The sequence below is a fragment of the Botrytis sinoallii genome (genome assembly GCF_014898435.1).
Source record: "Botrytis sinoallii strain Bc 23 chromosome Unknown BSIN_024, whole genome shotgun sequence".
Taxonomy (NCBI): Eukaryota; Fungi; Ascomycota; class Leotiomycetes; order Helotiales; family Sclerotiniaceae; genus Botrytis; species Botrytis sinoallii.
Window position 1 is genome coordinate 835,232 of NW_024066051.1, and position 21,043 is coordinate 856,274.

General features: G+C 43.1%; 7 protein-coding genes across 7 annotated transcripts; 1 reads left to right on the top strand and 6 right to left on the bottom strand.

Annotated features, from left to right (window-relative positions):
* Positions 1–894: 894 nt before the first annotated feature.
* On the bottom strand, positions 895–2,579 carry EAF02_010316 (uncharacterized protein; the record flags this gene model as incomplete). The annotated part of the gene is made up of 2 exons (XM_038906364.1): positions 895–1,364; positions 1,412–2,579. 2 exons carry the CDS (start codon positions 2,577–2,579, stop codon positions 895–897), a joined length of 1,638 nt encoding a protein of 545 aa, XP_038754091.1.
* Positions 2,580–3,824: 1,245 nt separating this feature from the next.
* Positions 3,825–5,551, bottom strand: EAF02_010317 (uncharacterized protein; the record flags this gene model as incomplete). Its single annotated transcript, XM_038906365.1, has 3 exons — positions 3,825–4,656; positions 4,861–5,116; positions 5,173–5,551. The coding sequence occupies 3 exons, from the start codon at positions 5,549–5,551 to the stop codon at positions 3,825–3,827; spliced, it is 1,467 nt and encodes a 488-aa protein (XP_038754092.1).
* A 798-nt stretch (positions 5,552–6,349) lies between these two features.
* Positions 6,350–7,793, bottom strand: EAF02_010318 (uncharacterized protein; the record flags this gene model as incomplete). The annotated part of the gene is made up of 6 exons (XM_038906366.1): positions 6,350–6,741; positions 6,802–6,872; positions 6,926–7,308; positions 7,364–7,431; positions 7,482–7,518; positions 7,569–7,793. The coding sequence occupies 6 exons, from the start codon at positions 7,791–7,793 to the stop codon at positions 6,350–6,352; spliced, it is 1,176 nt and encodes a 391-aa protein (XP_038754093.1).
* Positions 7,794–9,564: 1,771 nt separating this feature from the next.
* EAF02_010319 (uncharacterized protein) lies at positions 9,565–11,761 on the bottom strand (the record flags this gene model as incomplete). Its single annotated transcript, XM_038906367.1, has 3 exons — positions 9,565–10,698; positions 10,757–11,367; positions 11,431–11,761. The coding sequence occupies 3 exons, from the start codon at positions 11,759–11,761 to the stop codon at positions 10,279–10,281; spliced, it is 1,362 nt and encodes a 453-aa protein (XP_038754094.1). The 3' UTR covers positions 9,565–10,278.
* A 1,909-nt stretch (positions 11,762–13,670) lies between these two features.
* EAF02_010320 (uncharacterized protein) lies at positions 13,671–14,918 on the top strand (the record flags this gene model as incomplete). The annotated part of the gene is made up of 1 exon (XM_038906368.1): positions 13,671–14,918. One exon carries the CDS (start codon positions 13,671–13,673, stop codon positions 14,916–14,918), a length of 1,248 nt encoding a protein of 415 aa, XP_038754095.1.
* A 294-nt stretch (positions 14,919–15,212) lies between these two features.
* On the bottom strand, positions 15,213–16,100 carry EAF02_010321 (uncharacterized protein; the record flags this gene model as incomplete). Its single annotated transcript, XM_038906369.1, has 3 exons — positions 15,213–15,491; positions 15,547–15,763; positions 15,865–16,100. 3 exons carry the CDS (start codon positions 16,098–16,100, stop codon positions 15,213–15,215), a joined length of 732 nt encoding a protein of 243 aa, XP_038754096.1.
* Positions 16,101–17,448: 1,348 nt separating this feature from the next.
* EAF02_010322 (uncharacterized protein) lies at positions 17,449–20,665 on the bottom strand (the record flags this gene model as incomplete). Its single annotated transcript, XM_038906370.1, has 4 exons — positions 17,449–18,325; positions 18,372–19,351; positions 19,399–19,465; positions 19,521–20,665. The coding sequence occupies 4 exons, from the start codon at positions 20,663–20,665 to the stop codon at positions 17,449–17,451; spliced, it is 3,069 nt and encodes a 1,022-aa protein (XP_038754097.1).
* Between the last annotated feature and the right edge of the window lie 378 nt (positions 20,666–21,043).

Here is a 21,043-nt window from a genome sequence, read left to right on the forward strand (position 1 = left end):
ATAAAATATGGAAAAGAATAATGGAATTGGATGCAGTATTTAATTTAATGGACTATTTATACGATACTTGTTTGTATTAAGATAACGTCAATCATTCTTCAATTTAAAACAAAACAAACTTTCAATACAATAATAACCTTTCCGTTCTTTTCGGTCTAATAATAGGAAAGTTATCGGTCGTAGCCAGTACATTTCAAGCATATCCAACGTACAAAGCCTCGACCGGAACAATAGATTTTCCGTCACCTCAAGATGACCAAGAGGTTCTGTAAAGCGGTGAAAATTCTGCCCTCCTGAACGATAAAGACTTCCGAGGTCCCCAACTTTGTTTCGGACTTAGCTACGTCTTTACATTGATAGTCTAATTTGTCGGCTTTCCTCGAACCATCAACTATAATCAACCGTATCGCATAGCTTGACGTCTATAGTGTAGTCTGGGGTTTATATCATGCTTTGTTTCAAAAGGATTTCTTCTCCATCGTCCCTCACCCCCGCCCACCCCCTGAAATTGTACGCGAGCGTCATATATTTCGGGGCGGACGGGATGTCAATCCAATACAGTATTCTATGTTTGTGAGGGCGATATCAGTCAAATGATTGGATATGGTAAAACGACTTGCGTGTGGAACTGCTGTGCCGTCAGCATGGCTCAATTGGAGAAAGAGAAAGATCGCGCCTATTGCATCTGGAATGACAATACCACCCTACAAGCGCTAATTTACTTAGGTACTGAACTATAAAAATGGCTGCCATTACGAGTGTTTCAATTATTTGGAACAGATCATTTGCTCAAAGAACTCTGAGAACTTGGGACAATGTATTGCTTGAGGAGTATTCTAACTATGTGGGACCAATCTGATGCTTCTTTCGTCTTCGCAAATATTCGCCACAGCGTTATTCTCTCTTGCAAGTGCTCTTACACTCGTTCCACTCTCTCTTACATTCCCAACACCACTCAAACAGACATTTGCAAGTCATGTGCAGGCAACCCTCATTCTTCTCAATCACGAATTTACACCTTGGACAATTTCTCCAGCCCTCCTTCTCCGCCAAAGCCTGTACTGCTAGACCCTCCTTATCCTCTTTACAAACTCCGGAATGTTCTCCATTACCGCAAGGTGCGCATGTACGATGGTTGCATGCTTGACAAATTGCAATGGTTCCGTGTATATTGGCTGGTGGAATGAATTTAGCACATTCTTTGCTGGAGCAATAGCGAGGATCCTTGGTAGTTTGCTCGAGAATCATCATTTTGTAGGAGCTGATGAAAGTTGCATCGAGCCAGCGAGAAGCGAGGCTGGTCACCACATTCACCTTGCAGCACTTGAATCGTGTCTTGGATGAAAGAGCAGATTGGAAGGCACCTGATGAGTTAGCATTCATGCAAGAAAAATTGAAACTGGCTACTTACTCGCGATACATTCTCCACAATAAGCGTGTTTACAGGATAGTACACACATCTTGACTTTTTCTCCCGCCTCCATACATGACACACAGTCTGCCTGTCTTGCTTTCTTCTCCTTCTCAGCTAGCTCGCGTGCCTTTTTTGCATCTGCGACCCGCTGTTTTTCCTTGTCAGCTAACTCACGCGCTTTCTTAGCATCGGCAACGCGCAATTTTTCTTTCTTTTGGGCTTCTAATTGGATTTTCTTTGCGGTCTCCTCATTTGCTCGGTGCTCTCGGTCCAATTTAACTTTCTTCTCAACTTGTTGTCGTTGCAATCGCTCTGTCTCAAGTCTCACTTTCTTTTCGGCCTCCTTGCGAGCTGCCCTCTCTTTCTCCAATTCAGCCTTCCGCTCTGCCTCAGCAGCTTCTCTTGCCTCTCTTCTTCTCCTTGCCTGTCTTTCCCTTTTCTCCTCATCCTCTGACACTCTTCTAGTCTGCTCCTCTTGTCGATGGACTTCTTGTTCCCATTGAGCTTGAGCGGCCTGCGCAGCAGCTAAGTCACTTTCAAGCGAAGCGGCCCTTTCTTCGTCCCTTCGAAGCAAGATCCTCGCAAGATCCTCTTGCTCGCCAAGTCTCCTTTCTTGCTCTTCCCATTCTCGTTGCAAAGCGGCAGCATGACTATCCTCATTCTCCCACTCGGTGGCAATTCTGATAGCTTCTTCCGTTTCCCTCTCAAGACGTGCGGCCCGTCTTGCGTCAGAAGCAGCTTGCTCTTCTTCAATTTGAGCCTGCAATCTTTGCGCTTCTAGTCTATCGAGTTCAAACTGAGACGGCGAGGGGCTTCGAGTCTCCAGATTGCGTGCAAATTGTAGCTGTAACTGAAGAAGATCATCCTCACGGTCCCATTCAGCTTGAAGCCTCTGGGCCGTGAGTTCGTCAGACGTTAAAATCGAGTTGGAACTGGAAGAGCTACTTGAGGCGAGTTTTGACCGTGAAGTACGTGGGCGAGATGAAGACGCTCTGCCCTTCTGGACTGAAGATTGAGGCTCCATTCGAGATTTTGGCTTTGACTTAATCTCGGGCTTTTTCTCGGATGAAGTGTGAGGTCGAGACCTGGATGGGGACTGCGATCGGGTTTTTGACCCCACCGGTGGGATTGGAGGCGGCAAAAAATTCTTCAGATAGCTTTTCATATTCTCAGAAACTTGCTCAGTGATCGGGTTAAAGTAGTCAAGGTCTATAGATCTGTCGGTACTGTAGAGCAAATTTGAATTCACGATGTTGAGTTCTTTTAGTTCCGTTTAAGGGGTGTTGATCTCCAGATCCATTAGAAGAAGGCGACGAATAATCGTTAGATGGTATTGCCGTGTCAGGAAATATCCATTTTCCAATTGAATTGTCGATTTACAGCTCCTCGTTTTCGAACTCGCGCTTCTGTACCGATGTTCTGTTATCACCTGGATTCAAATGCAGGCCAGCTGCAAGTTCTCTTTCTCCGAATAGGTCCTGACCGGCAGTTCCTGGATCGACTTCTTCACCACGACTCACTCGCTTGTTGAGAGGTGGTGATTATTATTTCCTTTCAACCTAACAGAAGCTTTATTGCACCGATTATTATTTCCTTTCAACCTAACAGAAGCTTTATTGCACCGATTCTTGCTTCTTTTCTTCGTTGTATTTTCGAGATTCTAAACAGTTTCGATGTCTTTTGTCTTGACGAGGAAATCCAGCCTCGAGTAATGAACGTTCTTGGTGAAATGTGATAAGATAAGAATTGAGAACGCAATGAAGATCGACTGTTAGGTGTGGAGGGAGTGGAGAAATTAGGATTTATGGATAAAGCACATTTTCACAAACTCGATCGAAATTATAAAAACCGGTCTGGAGAGTGGAGAAGTTATCTCGTGGGTGCAGCGAGGCGAGTGTGGAAACCTGTTGTACATGATCTAGAGGAGACAGCAATGCAACGTTCTGTAGACATGATTGGTTGAGACTGACGAATCGGTGTGGACTAACATGGCAGAACCAACAAGGAAGAACATGTGATCTCCACATCGGGCTGGCCCGAATTGACAACAAATCATTTTATGGGGCTTATAGTGGGTCCTTGAGGGCTAGAAGCCTCAGAAATTAATGGCGCGTGGGAATTGGTGAGGCTGGTATCTGCAAGAAAGTTGACAAATCAATCCGTTTCTCAGATAAGGAGAACACTTGGACTGAGTCATAATTTTTTCGTTTGGGATTGAATTGCACGCGTCGTGGTTGCTGGAAAATAGATACTCGAGATACCACAGAGTTTGTGCTTGAGATTGTCATTCTCCACAAAACCAGGGGGTTCGCTTCTGGGCTTAGCGCAAACTAAACCTTGGCAAGGAACAGCTACATCACATGATTAAAAACTCTTAGAAATTGCTAAACTGGTATGTACAAAAATCAAATCATGCTCTGTATCTTCTTACGACCAGGCTATCTTTGCCATTAACAGATCCTGCATCTGTGGTGCTGTTCTTGTCCAACCTCTTGTTGGCGATTGTGATATATAACCAAGCAAAAGCCATTAAAGCAAGAGCCACCAAAGTCATTATGAGGGAATCAGTCATTCCTTCGTGGTAATGTGGTGCCTGACTGGTCCTGAACAACCATGAACTAGCAAAGCCACCGACGTTTCCAATACCAATTACGAACCCTGCTGCAATGGCCCTCTGGTATGGAGTAGCCGAGTTGATCATTGGCAAGCTGTACAGGAGAGGTAATGATACAAAGGTACCTATGCTAACGAAGTATAGACCAAGCATGGAGATATGTGGCGCGGGGGTCTTTGGTTGTCTGAGAATGATGAAACCAATAGCTGTGATAAGGTAACCTATAATGGCAAAGCCGGCGCGGTGGTTTAAACGATCAGCTGCATATGCAGCCAAGAGACAGGCTACACCAGATACGATAAATATAGGAACGACTTGACCCTGGACTTGTGGTGTGGTGTAGTGAGGATGGAAAGCTTGCACAAAAGAAGCAGCGAAGATGGCGACAGAGTAGGTTGTGGAACAGGTGAGTACGTAACACGCGGCCCAGATATAGTTGAGACCATTGCTCAAGAAAATCTTCCATTCTGCGACGATTCCGACGGTTGTTGTGCGAGCTTCAACCTCAGTGGCGATGGTTTCCTTCTGTTCTTCGGCGAGGAAAGATGCTGTCTCGGGGCGGCTGATGTTGCAAAAGAGACATGCAAAACTGATAGCTAGGGTGAGACATCCTTCGACAATGAAGACCCTAGGATCAGAGGTTAGTATTTACTCTCCAATCTTTGCATATTGACATATGAACACAGATGCGGAAGATCCAGTAGTTCGGGCTACAGTCCGACAACAATCGGCTTTCGATGTATGAATCCACTTTGAAGATTGTGCTGCTCTCAGACGTTGTACCGCCTTCAAATATTCACCGTCCGGAGTATTAAGAAATCACTTGACTCACCATCGCCATCCCTTATACCCATTCGAGCTGTGGATATGAGCAATACCAAAAGCCAAAATGTTTCCCACAACATTTGAACCGATATTTGCAACCATAAGCATACTAACTCTCCATTGCAGATGTACTGATGGATAGTATAAAGCACAGACGAAGATACATCCGGGAATGAGCCCAGAGTCAAATACTCCTACGAGGAAGCGAGTTGCTAGCAAGGCCGAATAGCTTTGGTCAAACCCTTGGCCCAGAGTGACGAGACCTGTTGGTTCAGGTTAGATATCGACGCATAGGATAAGACTATGGAGATAGACGTACCTAGAAGAGCAGTCATAAGAGATAGATATCTCATGTATGAGAAGTTGTATTTCCTTTCCAAAAAGCGCATGAGGAGATTACTGGGAACCTCAAATAGGATCAGGGGTACCAAGGGAATGGTAACTGAGATGAAAACTTTCATGGCATCCATCTTCAATTCTTTTGGCAAGCCTTGTACCATGGCGGCACCAATATTCGTTCGGCCCATGAGAGACAGGAAGTTCAAGAAGAGCATGGGTGTGAGAAGGTAAATATCAAGTTTCAAAGCGAGCTTCTTATCGAATCGAGAGGGACCAGCAAGTGCCAAATCATGGCTGGTCTCTGTAGCGGAGTGTTTTTCGTCCATTTGAGACACTTCTGCGACTGGTTCTTGTGCCATGTTTTCGTTGAGCAGTGGTACTTCGAACGGTAGATGAATATCCCTTTCTACTAGACAAACAAAGAATAGGGATGTGAAGGGTTGAAGTACAAATCTGATGGAAACAATCTCGGTGGGATGTAGCAATTGGGAATGTAGTATTTATCGCAATATTCGCCTTGCAACTCAACATGCAAGAACGCCTTTACCGCAACCATCTAGGATCAATTATTGATATTTGTGGGGACTTCCGATGCAGAGTCTGCCTAGACCAACCTGTAACAAACCTTTAGCAAGCATAAGTTCAACACTCGTTTCGACATGAGTTTTCGGTTGAAAGCAAAACGAATCCTGTAGATAAAAGGATATCGGCACATGGACGTTACCCAATCGATTACGGGGTCCTTTTCCCGATCCAGATTACTCATATGAAGGATGCATATACAGAATTTATATTCCTTGTCACTCGCTTAAGTCCGCAGCGTGCCCCCGTCATGACGGGGGTGATCGACATGGGATATTATTTGGTTACGCGCAAGTGCGTTACCCCCGCGACCCCCCTAGCTCTCTAACTCGTATGATCTTGCCATTACTACTCCGTATACCACCCGTGGTATCACACAGCTAGTGGGGCATCGATATGGTAAATTAGTTACAATCTTGTTACAACCGAGTCCAGCTCTAAATTTCAAACGCATTCCGAGGCCATGTTTACTCTAGGCCCTTGTGGCTCCTGTGATATGTGGTAGACAGGTGCTAAATTGGAGATAAAATGATTTCCCCCACTATGTGGAGCCAGCCCTGCCGAAATCTAATCGTCTACATACTTTCGGATTTATCAATCTCCCTTTCTACGATGTAAGATGTTTCAACCTTGATCTTTTGATCAGGGATTTTGTCGTCACGAATGATATTTTCCCTGCTATTGCCCGAATGCAAAGAATCCATCTCAAGATCGTCGTCGCCAAAACGCTCGTATTGTGAGCGAGGCTTCGACTTGTCTGTAGTCTGCAAGTGACTACCCATAGCCCCGAGATTGCGAGATCGAGATTGGGATTGAGCCCCCGATTCAATTGTTGTATCGCCAAAGCTAATCCCAAATAACCGCCTAAAGAAGTCTTCCATAATCTTCAGAACAGTAGGAATACAGGCTGAGATGATTCCGAAGTTGACTTCAAGCTGAGAGACGAGTATACCGGTTGTAGCACCATCTTCATAAGAGTTGAGTAAGCATTATAGTCTGTATTATGACAGTACTGAGATCAACTTACAAGGTATGTCGTTGAGATTTTGAGAAGATGTATAAAGACCCTTCAAACGTACACACCCGAGGATAATCTCGCTATTGAAAGGTTAGATATGGTCACATTGTTTATGAGGTGAGTGACGACTTACGCAAGAGCTAATATGGTCATGATCAGTGCTATAGTATATTTTCTCTTATATTGAACATGAGAGAATAGCCACCATGGAAGAGCTGCGACCACTATACTTGCGAAGATGTTCAAGCCAGCATGAGTAAACCAGAATGGGGGTTTGTAGAAGCAGTGGGTTTGTCTTAACGAGTGAGTCCAATTACTCTTGAAGTCGAGGCCGCATTGAAAGGCTGAAACGATGGAACAGCTGAGAGAATATCCCGCGATATATATAATCATTATCTTGCAACATTTGTTGAAATTCTTCATGTGTGGAGTCGAAATGGCCAAGAGGAGTAGACAAGTCGCGATTTTCGAAAGACCACATCCTGCTTTATAGAATATCTGATAAAGATAAAACATCTATATAGGATTAGAATGTATTTCACAATCAAGGGTTTATCGAATGGGTACCAACCTGAAGCGTAGTCTCAAGCTGTGTCTTGCTCAATAGTTTCGAGTGAAGTCCAAGTCCCCATTCCGCGCCTGATTAACTGCTCAGCGTTTTCCTTAAAATATACCACAGAATCACTTACTAACACAAGCGATCACAGTCAAAATGATGGCAAGTACCTTGTAGAAGTGTTAGAATCATCGTGTGATAATCTGATTTAGATACTTACAGATGAAGCAACGATTGCTAAGTCGGAGACCAGCATCCAGTATCTGGGTTCACCGAAACTTGGCGTCGAGTTTCCAGGCGAATTGTTATAGCGATATCGACCCCATATTCGCAGACAAACAAAAATCACAACGAAGGCCATTGAAATAGTAGCTCCTTCAAGAACGACCGCCCCGCGAGGGTTACTCGCAACTGGAGGACTGGTCGATACATTGACTGTGCTCATCGTGAAGACACTTGCGCGAAAGAGAAAACAATCGACAGAAGATCAATCAGCATAGACAATTGCCTAGTAACTCCAGTGGATACTATAAGGCTGCGGGGACGTGAATGAATGATATACTTTATTTCTGGGCTCACATGTTTTTACAGAATTAATGTAGAACATTTGCTGTAATAACATGCATGGTCAAAATGACTGCTGTGCAAAACTCTACCACTGATAGTGACAAGGTATGCTGTCCATGTAGGAACGATATGTCAAATGCGCGAGGGACCCATGGCATTTAATTCCAAGCCTCGCAAGCCACCAAGCGGCAACCCGTAGTACCTCTGCTATTTACTTGTCGCCGCGAATAGGGAATAACTCGCGACTGATTTATAGCTTATCATTAAAATCTTGAAGGCTGATTCCAGCAGCTGGTATCTTTCGATGCATGTTCTACAACAGGGTTGAACTCGGTTCCCGTTGCAGGATGAAAGGCCTGCAATTGTGTGGGGGTTTGTCAGCCAGATCATCGTGGTTCCTATATGGCGATAAATCCTTTCGCACTCGGGTAAACCCTGAGAAAAAAGCTACCTCTTTTAAAAGATTTTGATTAGACCGTATGACTTCATGAATCTAATTCCGCAAAATCGGACAAAGTTGTGGAACATTGCGCAGTCAAGGTGTCTCATGAACTTAAATTCAACCCGCCCGAGGCATACGTGTATAAGGCCCTTGTGATTACATAGTGATTTTTGAAATGGAGATTATCTTCTCCTGCATTATTAATTGCTGTGGGGCCAACACCAAGTATGGATTTTGCATATACCCAGGATTCCAGTTCGATGGTCGAAACCCAGAGTTAACGACTGTACGGTGTCTTTATAGGGCAGAAAAGCCGGCAGCATTTTACACTATTACTGAAAAATGAACTTGGAAATAAAAGCGCCGCTCGCATTAGAATACACGAGGAACAAGTTGCCAAAGACTTGGAGGAGAATGAGCAAGTGAGTTGTATTTCCAACCATTATGAAGATCATGGCCATTTATCCGTATTAAAATCACTTGTTGCGTGGGATTCATATCTTGCAGAGAGTGAACAGGCACACAACGAACGAATTAGTTTATGCACCAATCGAGGATACCTACCCAGGCCCGACACTCATCAACATTTAATCGAATCCTAACAGCCAGATGTTCTTCAATGTTTTAATTCGAGTCAGATCCTTTGAACATTCCGATTGGAATTTAATGATAGGATGTTATAGACTCATCAGATGCTTGTTGATATTTCAGCTTTGGTGTATATTGTATTTTGTCCCCGTGGACGCAGGCTGCTGAAAACATTGTTTTGAAGCAAGCTTGTGGCAAAACCCCTAGCAATGTCAAACGGAAGGATTTTCTTCGAATTGAGGCAATTCTGTTCGGAAACCGATCTTTGGGCCGCAGGTGGATAAACTCTGGTCCAAGAGGGCACCACAGAATACCCGTCCCCATACAATTTAGGAAGGAGCCGGATCAACTGAAATACCCTGGTGCAGGGAGCAGATTGAGAACAGTGGGGGGGCACTCTCATTGTTCTCAAGATGGCTTGCTTCGAGCAAAAATGATCTCTAGTCCGTGCTATAATAATGTACAATAGCCGGGTAGGGACTGAGACATTATCTCTGATTCCAATGCTCCCCGGTCACTGTAGCAAGGGTGGCACGGGGGCTGCCGTTGAAAGTAGTATTGGCAGCTTTCCCTGACCATGGTCCAGGGATGCGAGTTAGCTTTCCATTGCGTCGGTACTGCACCACTATTCTGCAGTGGCTTTTCCAAGATGGCACAGTGCAGTTGTTCGCAACTCTAAACAGAATACACGAGAAAATCATCATCGTCAAAACAACAAAGGAACCCGACAACGATAGAGAGACTACAATTATCATAAAACTATTCAGTTGTGCTCGCGTTCGATACTCAATCTCCGTACTTTTCTAGGATTCGAAAGCACATCTAGGATAATAGCAAGGGCCACTTACCGGCCTGCTTTCCGCTGTATGGCTGATGGAGCTATTAGGGGTTCGCTGCCGAATAACTGAATTACGGAGCACACTATATTGATAAGTGGGTCAATTGCTAATGAGAATACTTTACCCGGATGTTCGTTCCCTAAGGCCGCGAAGGCTCGGATCAAATCCGTCCACGAAGCTTCTAAAAGCTTAGACACCATCGGCCAATGAAACTTGGACGATTTATGTATTTTGCTGAATTAAGCAATTGGACTAGCAATATCCACAAACAGGGTTCAATTTGACATCTCCACACCTTTTCCATATAAGGTCTATTAAATAGCCTTAGTGGAGCAATAAAACATAGGTCAAGTACCCAATTAACAAATTTTGAGTTATCGGTCAATCATATTTCGGACGCAAAATTCATTGGAGCGCATCTTCTTCTTGTTGAAACTGGAGGTGGACGAGGTGGACGAGGTGGAGTTACCAACATAGATGATAATTGTTTCATCTTAAACGGTAGCATTGTAAGAATCAGCCTTCCACAAAAATCTTGCTCTTCGAGCCAATTCCTCGGCGTCAGTTACTCCACCCGAGAAAACAAACCCCTGTTCTCTTGAGTAGTCCACAAGCTTTTGCGCCAAAGGCTTATGCTTACGTTCATATGCAATAGAAGCCTCCATGAGTACTTCGGCAATCTCGGCATTGCTCGCATTCGGGTTGAGGGCATGAATACGGGGATTCAGCTCTTCATGCAGAAAGGTAGTAACGCCAATGAACCCGGTTGCCATCGAGCCTCCGATATGAGGTAGCATTCCATTAGCAGAATCACCGAAGCTCGTCATACAAAGACTTTGGTTGGTAAAGGTACCCAAAGTCTGCATGTGAGTCAGTTCAAGGCATACACAACCACCTGGTTGGTCATTAAGCAGCTGTTAGATTGTTAGCTCAAGGAATAACACCATTACTGCCAATGTCCTGAACGCTTACCGTCAAGAATTTCCGAACTTTGGAATTCGCCCCGGGAAAATAAGTAAGCAGCTCATCGGTAGTTGTTACGTAGTTCCTTCCACGCTTTTTCTGAACTTCCTCCATTGAGAATGCCGCAATATTAACGTATTTACCACCATCAATGGGGAAGGTTAATACGTGCCAACCTTTAATACCAAGGAACATAGATGTATCTGTAGTGAATCGCTTCCCAATCTCCGCCTCAATCTTGCTGCTCTCGACTTTTCCTCTGAATGTCACATGGCCTGAGTAAGCTGCAGGTATGTAATCCTCGCCCTGCACGAACTTTCTACACAGAGAATTCATACCATCGCACGCCCATAGGGCATTTGCGTGATCTTCACCACCATCTTCAAACGTCAGCGTTAATTCGCCATCAGTACTTTTCTTTACTGATTTGAGCTTTTTGCCGTACTGGATTGGAGTATCCTTGGGACCGAAAGCATCAAGCATCACCATAAGCTCATCACGTCCAATTCTCCCAAAGACTTCTCCCTCTGGGACACGAATGGTATGCAAATGATTGTCTTCCTCCCCGCCATGGTGAAATTCCATCCAAACAGGGTCGGCTAAAATTGGTCGTGCAATTCCTTATAGATAGCTAGATTAAGACTGTAAGACCGGGGAGTTAGTATTGCCTAACAGGGACGAACTTTTGGAAGAACATGAGAAAAAAGAAGTGCTGATACAGTCTACGGAAGCAAAAAGGAGTATATTCAATGAGACATGACAGCGGAATTTGAAATCGGAAAATAGGAGCAGGTAGAAAAACAAAGGGTTTGGTGGACTAAATAAGCTTAACCGCTTCGTCGTTGCAAGCGTTTGTGGCCCAATACCATAGCCAAAGGCGGGACGTAGAGGTAATGTTTCGGCTTCGAATTGTGTATACTCAATTCTTGGATGAGCAGCTACACTACTCAGAAGTAGCTTACCAATTGGGCCACTGCCTATCACACTGATTCGAAATTTTGGAACTTCAGGCATTTTGAAAACAGGAATGTACTTAGGTCCTGCAATTTCCAAAATAAAAGAGAGATGAGAAGATATGGTATTAGAATGGGAGGAAAACGGGCACTCTGACTGAAATAGGGTACCTATATCCAATGAAGCAGGGGATATCAATCGATATGCTTCCAGCTCCAGAGAATCTAACCGAATTTTATTGGCCAATTTATATGATAACTTATGCTTGCAAAAAAAGTCAAGGTCAACGAACCTCCCCCCATTTTCTCTTGCATTGGCCCACAAATAATACCTGTTCATACTAAATATCAGATCATCGATTGCACAGTAGGTATTGTACCCGCGTACGATACCAAAAGTCCCTGTATCTGAATTGAAAGGATCCTGCTCCGTATTCGCGATGTTCGAGATCTTCCCAGGGCCAAAGACTCCTCCGCAGAAATGCAATTGCGATAGCGAATGTATCGAATTCGTGAAAAAATCAGAAAGCATTCCCCATTTTTGATTGTCATGCTTGATTGTCTCGAGATTGTCTAGACCAGCGTGTTCTGGTCTTGTTATGTAGTGGATAGAGTAGCTACACCAAAAATCCTCGGGCATACCTGCGTGTACAAATATGGTACTCTTGAGCGGCATTCAGCCGGGAACGCATGGGAATATTGAGGTGGTGAATCATATTTTAGGGGTCGTCGACTCCGTCAGATGGGGAGCGATCGCGACATTTTTAACCTTTTCAGCCTGAAGACGCGCGAAGAAGAGCGACACCAGAACTAACACCTCCTAGCTAGAGATTCCATTTCCATAGTATGAGGATGCTGTCCATACGATTTTATGTGTGAGGAGTTACATCGCTGGTACAAGAATATCAAAAAACCTTGATCAGTTGTTGGTGTGTGACGTGAATTGATTTTGTTTGCAAGGTGATACCCATCTACGTGCCATCTTACAATAATTAGCGTTTCGGCTCGTTTCGGTCACCGTATCCTCGTATCCTCGTATCCTCAATACCTCTCCCTCTCTTTCTCTCTCTACATTTCCACACAACACGACGACTTTGCAATACCGAACCCTCAACAATATTTTCAACCACCAAACAATCGTTCTTGGGTATTCAAGTTGTGTCTACGCGATAAGGGGGAATATGTAATCCTTTCAATTGTATATTTTGCTGGGTAACAACCGCTTGATGATCTTTGGAACTTACGAACGCATGGTATTCTTCTAGTTGATACTACTTGACAAAAAGTGTCGAAATATCACCAAAAAGGTACAAGTACAATTTACCTCCGCGATACGAGAAATCTGTTATGGCTGTGTTCAATGCCCTTAAGATTTACAGACTTTTCATTAGAAGCCTCGCAACAATCTAAGTTTGCGATTCCTCTGTTGAATTGCAGGCGCCTCGGTGGGTATCCGCGTTTAAACCCCCTGCGAAAATCACAGTCTATTTCGAATAACTAAAGATTGGGGCGGAGAGACGATTTTGCAGATAACTAACTCTGATGCAGTCATTCAAGGGAAGGTAGTGATTTTCGTGGAAGCAAAATATCGAGTCCTAAGCTAAGTACTCGCTTTCGCTCATTTTGTTCCCCTCAAAATGCACTTCCCCCGAGTTTGGTAAACTATTTGTGAGATAGATTGTCAGCGAAGTACCTTCCCCCACTATTGCCATGATAAGACATCCCCTCAAATCTGAAATTAGAATTCAGAGTTACCTGGAGGATACAAACCTATTACTCAGATCAGATGCCTAAGGGTAAACGCAACTCCAACATTTTGAAATGGTATGCTGCGCGGCTACCAGTCATTCCGACCATCTTGGCGGGGTAGGCGTAATACAAAAGGAATGGTTGCCCTTCATTGAAGCTAAGTAGTAGTTTCATAATCAAGCCCTTTCGGTCAAAATTCAACGAGACCTTCTCAGCTCAATATGGAGTCTTCACGATCAGGTGTTGCATCATCTAAAGAAAATTTACCGTTCACCACATTCGATTCAACAGCTCAAGACGAGAATAAGGCAGCAGCCAGTAAATCTGAAAGCATGTCTCTGAAATTCACAATCCAATGCCTGGTAGTGGTGATATTACTGAATATTTTTCTGTACCATACGGTTCGATACTCCTCGGCGGAGACCACGAACTTCGGCGATTGCTCCCATGAGAACGCTACTTTGGAACCCTCGAAATTTACGAATGATCTAGGCAAGCTTTCATCAGACTCAAAGTCCGGAGACAAGAGCCATGGAAATGACCACCCGTCAGCATGGTTGCTTGAAGCAGTAGGTGCTTATACTAAAAAGACCTATGTGTCATTCAGCGATGTCACCGCTATCTGTGCCAATTACTCTGAGAGGAACTCCCCTTCCCGTTGTACAACAAATACTATTGCGTCTGTAATACTTCTCAGCAGCTCTATAATTTCCCTTCGATCAGAGCTTATTAATGTTACGACTCCGCACTTTTCGAATGGACGACCGCTGAATCCCAACTTCGATCCTCCAGCTCTACTGGACATGATGTACCCTAATCCTTCAGAATTTCCGAAAGCTGTACCATACCTTATTACCCATACTATCGGTTTTCCTGTTCACCACGTAGGGTATTATTGCCCTCTGTCATCACCATGCACCAACCCAACATTCAGCATCTCAACCCATGAAGGTATTCCCATGCTCTTCACATTCCTCCCTTCTATCCTCGATACCGACACGGAAGTTCTCAAGTTCGGTTTCGGAAATGCGACAGGCTACCACTTTTCTACCAATAATTTCGCGAACGGTGGCTTTGATATACTGTTTGAAAAAGCAAAGTCCCCTTTACTTGATCCTAAAAACGATTACTCTCAAATGAAAGAAGAAGTACATTGCCTTCTCAGTGATGGACTGAAATTACCTGGTCTCTTCTTCAAGGTCCACACTCATGGCTCTAGAGAGAAAGGACTTCATGGGGCAGTAAGCCCATGGATCTGCAATGAGAGAAGCGAGATAGAGCGAATGGAGACGATCATGACGTCGGAACAAAATATGACTACTTGTGCTGCGGCTATAGCACTGCGGCATTCTAAGAGATTAGAATTATGGCTTTTGGGAGGTTCTTGTTTGGGATTGGCTGGCTCAGGATTACTTTTGTCGCTATTTTCCTGGTGGCTCGAGAACAGGCAAGGAAGGATTCGTTTATAATTGAAGGGTAAATTCCACGGCGTTTAGTAGATTAAGGAGTTGGGAAAATATTATTCGAGGAAATGGGTGTTTCAATGCACAGGGACCTGGTGCAGAGTAGACATCGGGATGTCACAATACCTTGCCTGAGTCGTAGTGAGATTTGATGAATTAAATACCAATTCACTATATATTCATAGTGCTACCATCCCATTTCATTCTCGAGATACATAATCGTTAACCAACACCCAAATCGCCCGATAAACTTCGCAACTAGGAGAACCATTAACCACGGAATGGACATTGCGACTTCAGCTAACCACTCAACGCCTTATCCCCAATCCTGACCAGATCCTCATTCGATAACGTCTCTTTCTTAATCCCCTTGGCTGCCTGCTCCAACAAAGTCGCCGCAATTTGACTAACATCCACTTTCGGAAGCCCAATAAGACTTCTCCCAATTGTCGACAATACACTACCCACCAACCCTTGCCGACGATCCGGTCTATCTATCAGTCCTGGTTTCGCTATACATGCTTCCACTGACCCATGTGACGCATGAGCAAAATCGACGACACGGGATTCAGCTTCACCCTAAAAAACCATTAAATACTCAATCCTTGCCAAACGGGAGAAAAAGAACACATGCCCGCATCAAAAGATAATCACCCATAACCCAAGGCTGTTTACTCTGATCTCTTTCACTTTTATGTCCACTAACATAAATAAACCGAAAAGGTCTAGCATCCTTTTCACGCGGAAGCTGGGTAATAGTTTCGAGCCCGTTTACTGTGTACTCTACACAGATTTTCCTCGCTTCATCTAATGTTGAATCTTTCATTTTAGAAGGGGTTATTGCAATGAGCCTATGGTATTGATTAATATTATGTCAATCAAATCCTTAATCCGTAAGCGATAAATGAAGGGGTTAAGAATATAATAATAGAGGAAAAGTAAACAACATTACCAAACACACGCATCCGCACCCTCAAGTTCCTTCCTCACACTCTCCGAATAATTTGAGAAACTATCACAAATGACAGCTTTGAATTTGATGATGTCAGCATTATCGTCAAGGGTTTGTGGTGTAGATGTTTCACGACGAGCAAGAATTATGATGGATGTGATTTCCGGGCTGGAGAGGGCTTGTTTGATGAGTTCTGTGGCGACAAACCCCGTTGATCCGGCGACGATGAGTTTCATGGTTATGGGAAATTTGGGCTTACAGTTGAGTATATCAAGCAATTTGTGAAGAAGTTTGAGTAATTGAGATATAGATTACGAGTTCAGAGTGAGAAATATAAGCAGCATATAGGTAGTAGATAGCGCCACCAACTGTTGGGGATGCCGGGGTTTGGTATTCGTTAACTGCATATGGACGGCCTCTTAGATCAGAGAATACATATGATTGTTATCACGTCTCTGAACAATAAACGAGAATGACGTAAAGTATAAAGTCTTTTTGAGACAAATAATAACAAAATTCTACTTTTCAATACAGATTATATGATTGTATAATAATGGAATCATATAATCGCTTTGAAACTAGACATTTAATTGATCTATAAATCGAAATAACTTTAAAAACTAATTCTCATTATTATTTTAAATTTTTCAGGATTTAATTTTCAATAGATTTTCTCGTTTCTCTAGTATTTTAGATTTTCTAAAAAGTGATTTATTTTTTTAGAAAATCTAGAAAATCTACCAAGTCTGATATTTTAAAAATTTTGAATTTTTTAAAAGTATTTAGAAACTAGTGATCTATATTAAAACTAGCGATCTGTATTAAAAAGTCGAATTATGTTACTATTTATCTCAAAATTCTACTATATAAAGGCCGATTTACTATATGACAAATGAGTAAATCAAAAGAGAAAGCAAAGTCAATGAACGAATGTTAGAATCAATGCAAGGTGACGACTAGTATAAACTTGATAATAAGACTTTTCATTAATTCCTTCAAAACCTCTTCTTCCGAAGCTATATATATATATGAAAACTCTTCGCTTCCGGACTAATAGTCGGCCCGATATCGATCTCTTATCGATGCCCGTAACAACGAATAACTAATGCTAATTAACAGCAAACGCAATCAAATGATAGATGAAATGAATGAGAAAAACAGCAATTGGATGCAATTGTATACACCCCCAATTACTAGAAAACTATTTAAAAAGTCACAAACATATTGTATAAATTGGATTGTCTCTTGACTAAGTTGACTAGCCAGAAACTCAATGGGGCTGAGATCAAACGAAATTCGATAATGTAAAAAATTTCAAGCATAAATTCAATCAAATGCTTCAAGGTTATCTAATTATGTTTGCAAACAGAGCAAACAAGGTTAACTAAATTCTCAACTCCATCGCTTATTCCTCGATTCGCCATTCCCATGAGAATTCGATTCCATCCTCCCGATCATAAATCCAAGGCCGACCAACTACCGAATACAAAAAGGATATACCATACGAATGCATTGGCTATGACAAAGTATATTTAATCGAGTACCTGTAAGCTTCTTTCCCCCTCAAGGAAGTAATTTCTCATCTCAATGAACCCCATTTGCCTTTCCACCACTCCCGCTCGCTCTCTTTGGACTTCTTCCATTGGTTAATTCGCTTAAAGCCCCTTCATTTCCATCTTCCTCATTTCCTCCAAGTAATTTGTCCATAAAACTGATGTAATCATATTGTGGCATACCTCTATCCTCTTGTAGATCAGGGCCTTTATGCATCGGTATGAATTGAGTCAATTTTTCAATGACTTCATCGGGTACTAAACTATGTCTCAAATCCATTTCTGTAACATATGGTTTGCCGTCCGCAACTTCGCGGAAGGACTGGAAAACTTGCTCCGCTGTATTTTGATCTTCTGTGACATCCACCATAAATCGGATGAATTCTTCAAACGTTACGTAGTCCTTTCCATTTGATGTGTCGAGAAAATAGTCGTGCATTTCGTCTTCGGAGAAGACGAGACCAAGTGATGCCAAGGCTGCACTGAATTCCAATTCTTGTAAACTGTTGGTAGCGTCGCGATCAAAATGTCGGAAAACACTTTCGAATTCTTCAAGTTGTATTGGCGTCAAATTTGTCATGTTACGAGCCACTACTTGGTTGTCCAAGAATGCCAACTTCTTCGCAACCGAATTTTTGACAAGACTCATCTCGTAGCAAAGCTCATCGTATGTGTAAGTCGTAAAATCATTCTCCTCAATATTTGCTTCCTCGCATTTCTTGTCTATGGCCTCGATTTGATCCAAGAATTGATTGAGAGGTGGAAGATTATCATGTAATCGGCGTACATGAACCAGTTGATCCTCAACATCACCCTCCAATCCTGATATTGCCAATTGCATAGTATTCAGAGTAGTTGCGAAGTCGTTGGCTTTGTCGGCGAAAGATCTTCGTAAGGCATTTTTGATACTAAAAATCATTAGCACAATTCAGTTTGCACATGCATTAAACTTACTCCCTGATGGTCTCGTTTATCAGTTGACCTCTCGCCATTTCCCCTTTCATCAACTTCGCCCATTCTTCATCCAGAACACTCAACCTCAACTCTGGGGGTGGGTCATAAGCCCGAAGACGGTATGTGCTGAGCTTCGTCTTTATGTTCCCTAATAGTGCTGCAAGATCACTTTTCTCTGCAACCCACTCTCTTTTCTGGCCTCTCTTGTATGAACTGAAGTGTGTCGCCTGTTTCTTTGCATCCGCATATGTACCTTCGAAAGTCGCATCTTGCCAAGTAAGAACCTGCTCCTTAATACTCTTCAAAAGTGCTCTCATTCTCTTTTCGTAAGCACTCTGCATCTCCCAAGCTCCTTGCATGTTATTGACGAACTTCTCTACTCTTCGACCAGCGTTTTCGACCTTCTCCATCTGCGAAAAGGCATGGAACCAATAGGCTATGTAGGTCATCAAACTCCTCTCATCCGGTTTAGCCACATCGCAGACATCCTCAACATCCAAAAGTGCTGGAATACCAATTTCCTTAGTAGCGATGTCAAAAGCCAATTGCATGTTTCCTCTGTGATCATCCTTGTCTAAAGTATCATAATCGATCAGATCTGGGCGATGGATATCGAGCAATGCACAGAATGCTAAGCCATCGTTCCAACTGTCTGTAAAATTTCGAACATCGACCTCTTCGTAGCAAGCTGTTTTTCTTTGACACCACAGCAATAAACCTTCTTTTGCAGTCATACCTTCCAAGTTGATGTCAGAGATGGTAAATCGGAGAATAAGCGTCCAGATCAAGCCGAGTATGATTTTGCGATTTCCGTCCACAACATCTTCGGCTCCGATGTTTGTCATTTGAATTCCTCTGGATTTGATGAAGTCTAGCGACAAATTCGCGTTCTCGAATCGCTGCACTCGTAGTTTAGGCTTCGCCGCATATCGTCCGAGTGATTCGTTGGAGAGACATTCGAGGAGATGAATGAGAATGACCTACTATGTTAGCATTTAAGAAGAAAACCCTTGCAGAGAGAACTTACTCCATCGCTCAAATCTTTAACCAAATCTATTACTTCCAGTTTCCTGTGCGCTATCTTGGTGTTCAACCTAATTTCTAGTAAATAACCCATTCATGCTTCGCAAATACACTAGGCCGGCTTACCATTTTGTGAAAGTTTTCTGTTGCACCGTAATCCATTGTTGCTGTTCAGCAAAAGCCATCTTTCCAAGCTGATGCTCATGCAGCGGTTCAACTGCTTTCAACGCTTCCCCTGAGCCTGAAATTGATCCCTTAGATTTATTTCTATGCTGGTACCTCTTTCTTCTTCTTCCTAGCCCGAGCTCTTCCTCGCTCTTCTCGGGTTTCTCTGCAGATCTCTGCAATCGTGCTGCCTCGGAAAATTGTCTCGAACGTAGTGTCTCGCGTTCTCTTTGGCTCGCAGATCTTTCGCGCCTTACAACCCTAGGTGGTGTCGCAGGTGGGGTATTCGGTGCGTTTATCTCAAAATCTGTTGTGGAAGAAGAAAACCTTTTTTCTTGATTTTGCGTGTGACTATGATTTTCAATAGGAGTTGGTGAAATTGTACGTGAGTGACGTGGTGATGTGGATGTGCTGGTTTCCTCAAATTTGTTTACTTCTAAATTAGGATTGGCGGTAGTTGCCGGCGGTGACCCCACCAAGCAACGATCGTTGCCAGGGGTGTCAAAAATTGCCGAAGCGGCAAGCGGCGTTGGCGTTTGTTTCCCCTTGCTTTCTTCAACATAATCACCAATTTCTGATGATGGTGGCGACGGCGGTGACGGTGACAATGGGATTTCAATGTTCTTTGATGATATCGATGGTAACGTTAATTCTGACGTTGATTCTTCTTCAACGTTGTCCTCGGTAACGTCCGTTTCCACGTGAGTTTCATCCACTTTCGCATCTTTCTCTTCCACACTCTCGATTTCGTCCTTGACATCTAAATCTTTCACTACCAAAATATCTTCTTCCTTCACGGATTTCTCTCCGATGCTTGAAGGTTCCCTTTTGTCATCCTCCAACCCCTCTTCAGCTCCCAGATTCTGTTCCCTCTTTGTATCCTCCTCTTCCAATCTTGCATCCAGATTCTTCACCACAAACAAATCTTCATCTCTAGCATCTTCGATTTTTCCACTCTCTCCATCTTTTCTTGTCGCGTCTAGATCTTTGATTACGACGATATCCTCTATTCTATCCCCTTCTTGCGTCTCTTTGTCTGGGGTATCGTTTTTTGGCGCTTCGGTCTTTGGCTCTATCCTCAATGATTTCTTTAAGGCGGAAAACATGTTGAAAACAAACCTGAATATAAAAGTCACAAAGGGTTCTGCAATGGCACGAATCGATAACCTTTAAGTAAAGGTACACAGCTATAATTGAGTACACAGCCAAACTACTCAAGGTTAGGGTTATTTTTGCATGATGAAACATCAATTCATTCGTGTTTCTGATCAGCAGCCCACAATCTCTGCATCAAAGCGGAATATCACTGGTTGAAGAAACTTAGGGTTCCTGACCAGTGTATCATGTTACCTACCATACAACGAGTTTATCATGCAAATGATCAATCTCGAACTTTACAAATTTATCGAATGGACCTATTCAACAATTCATGGCATTGTCGATTAGTCCTTATTCCCCATATTATCACCCGAAATTCACGATCC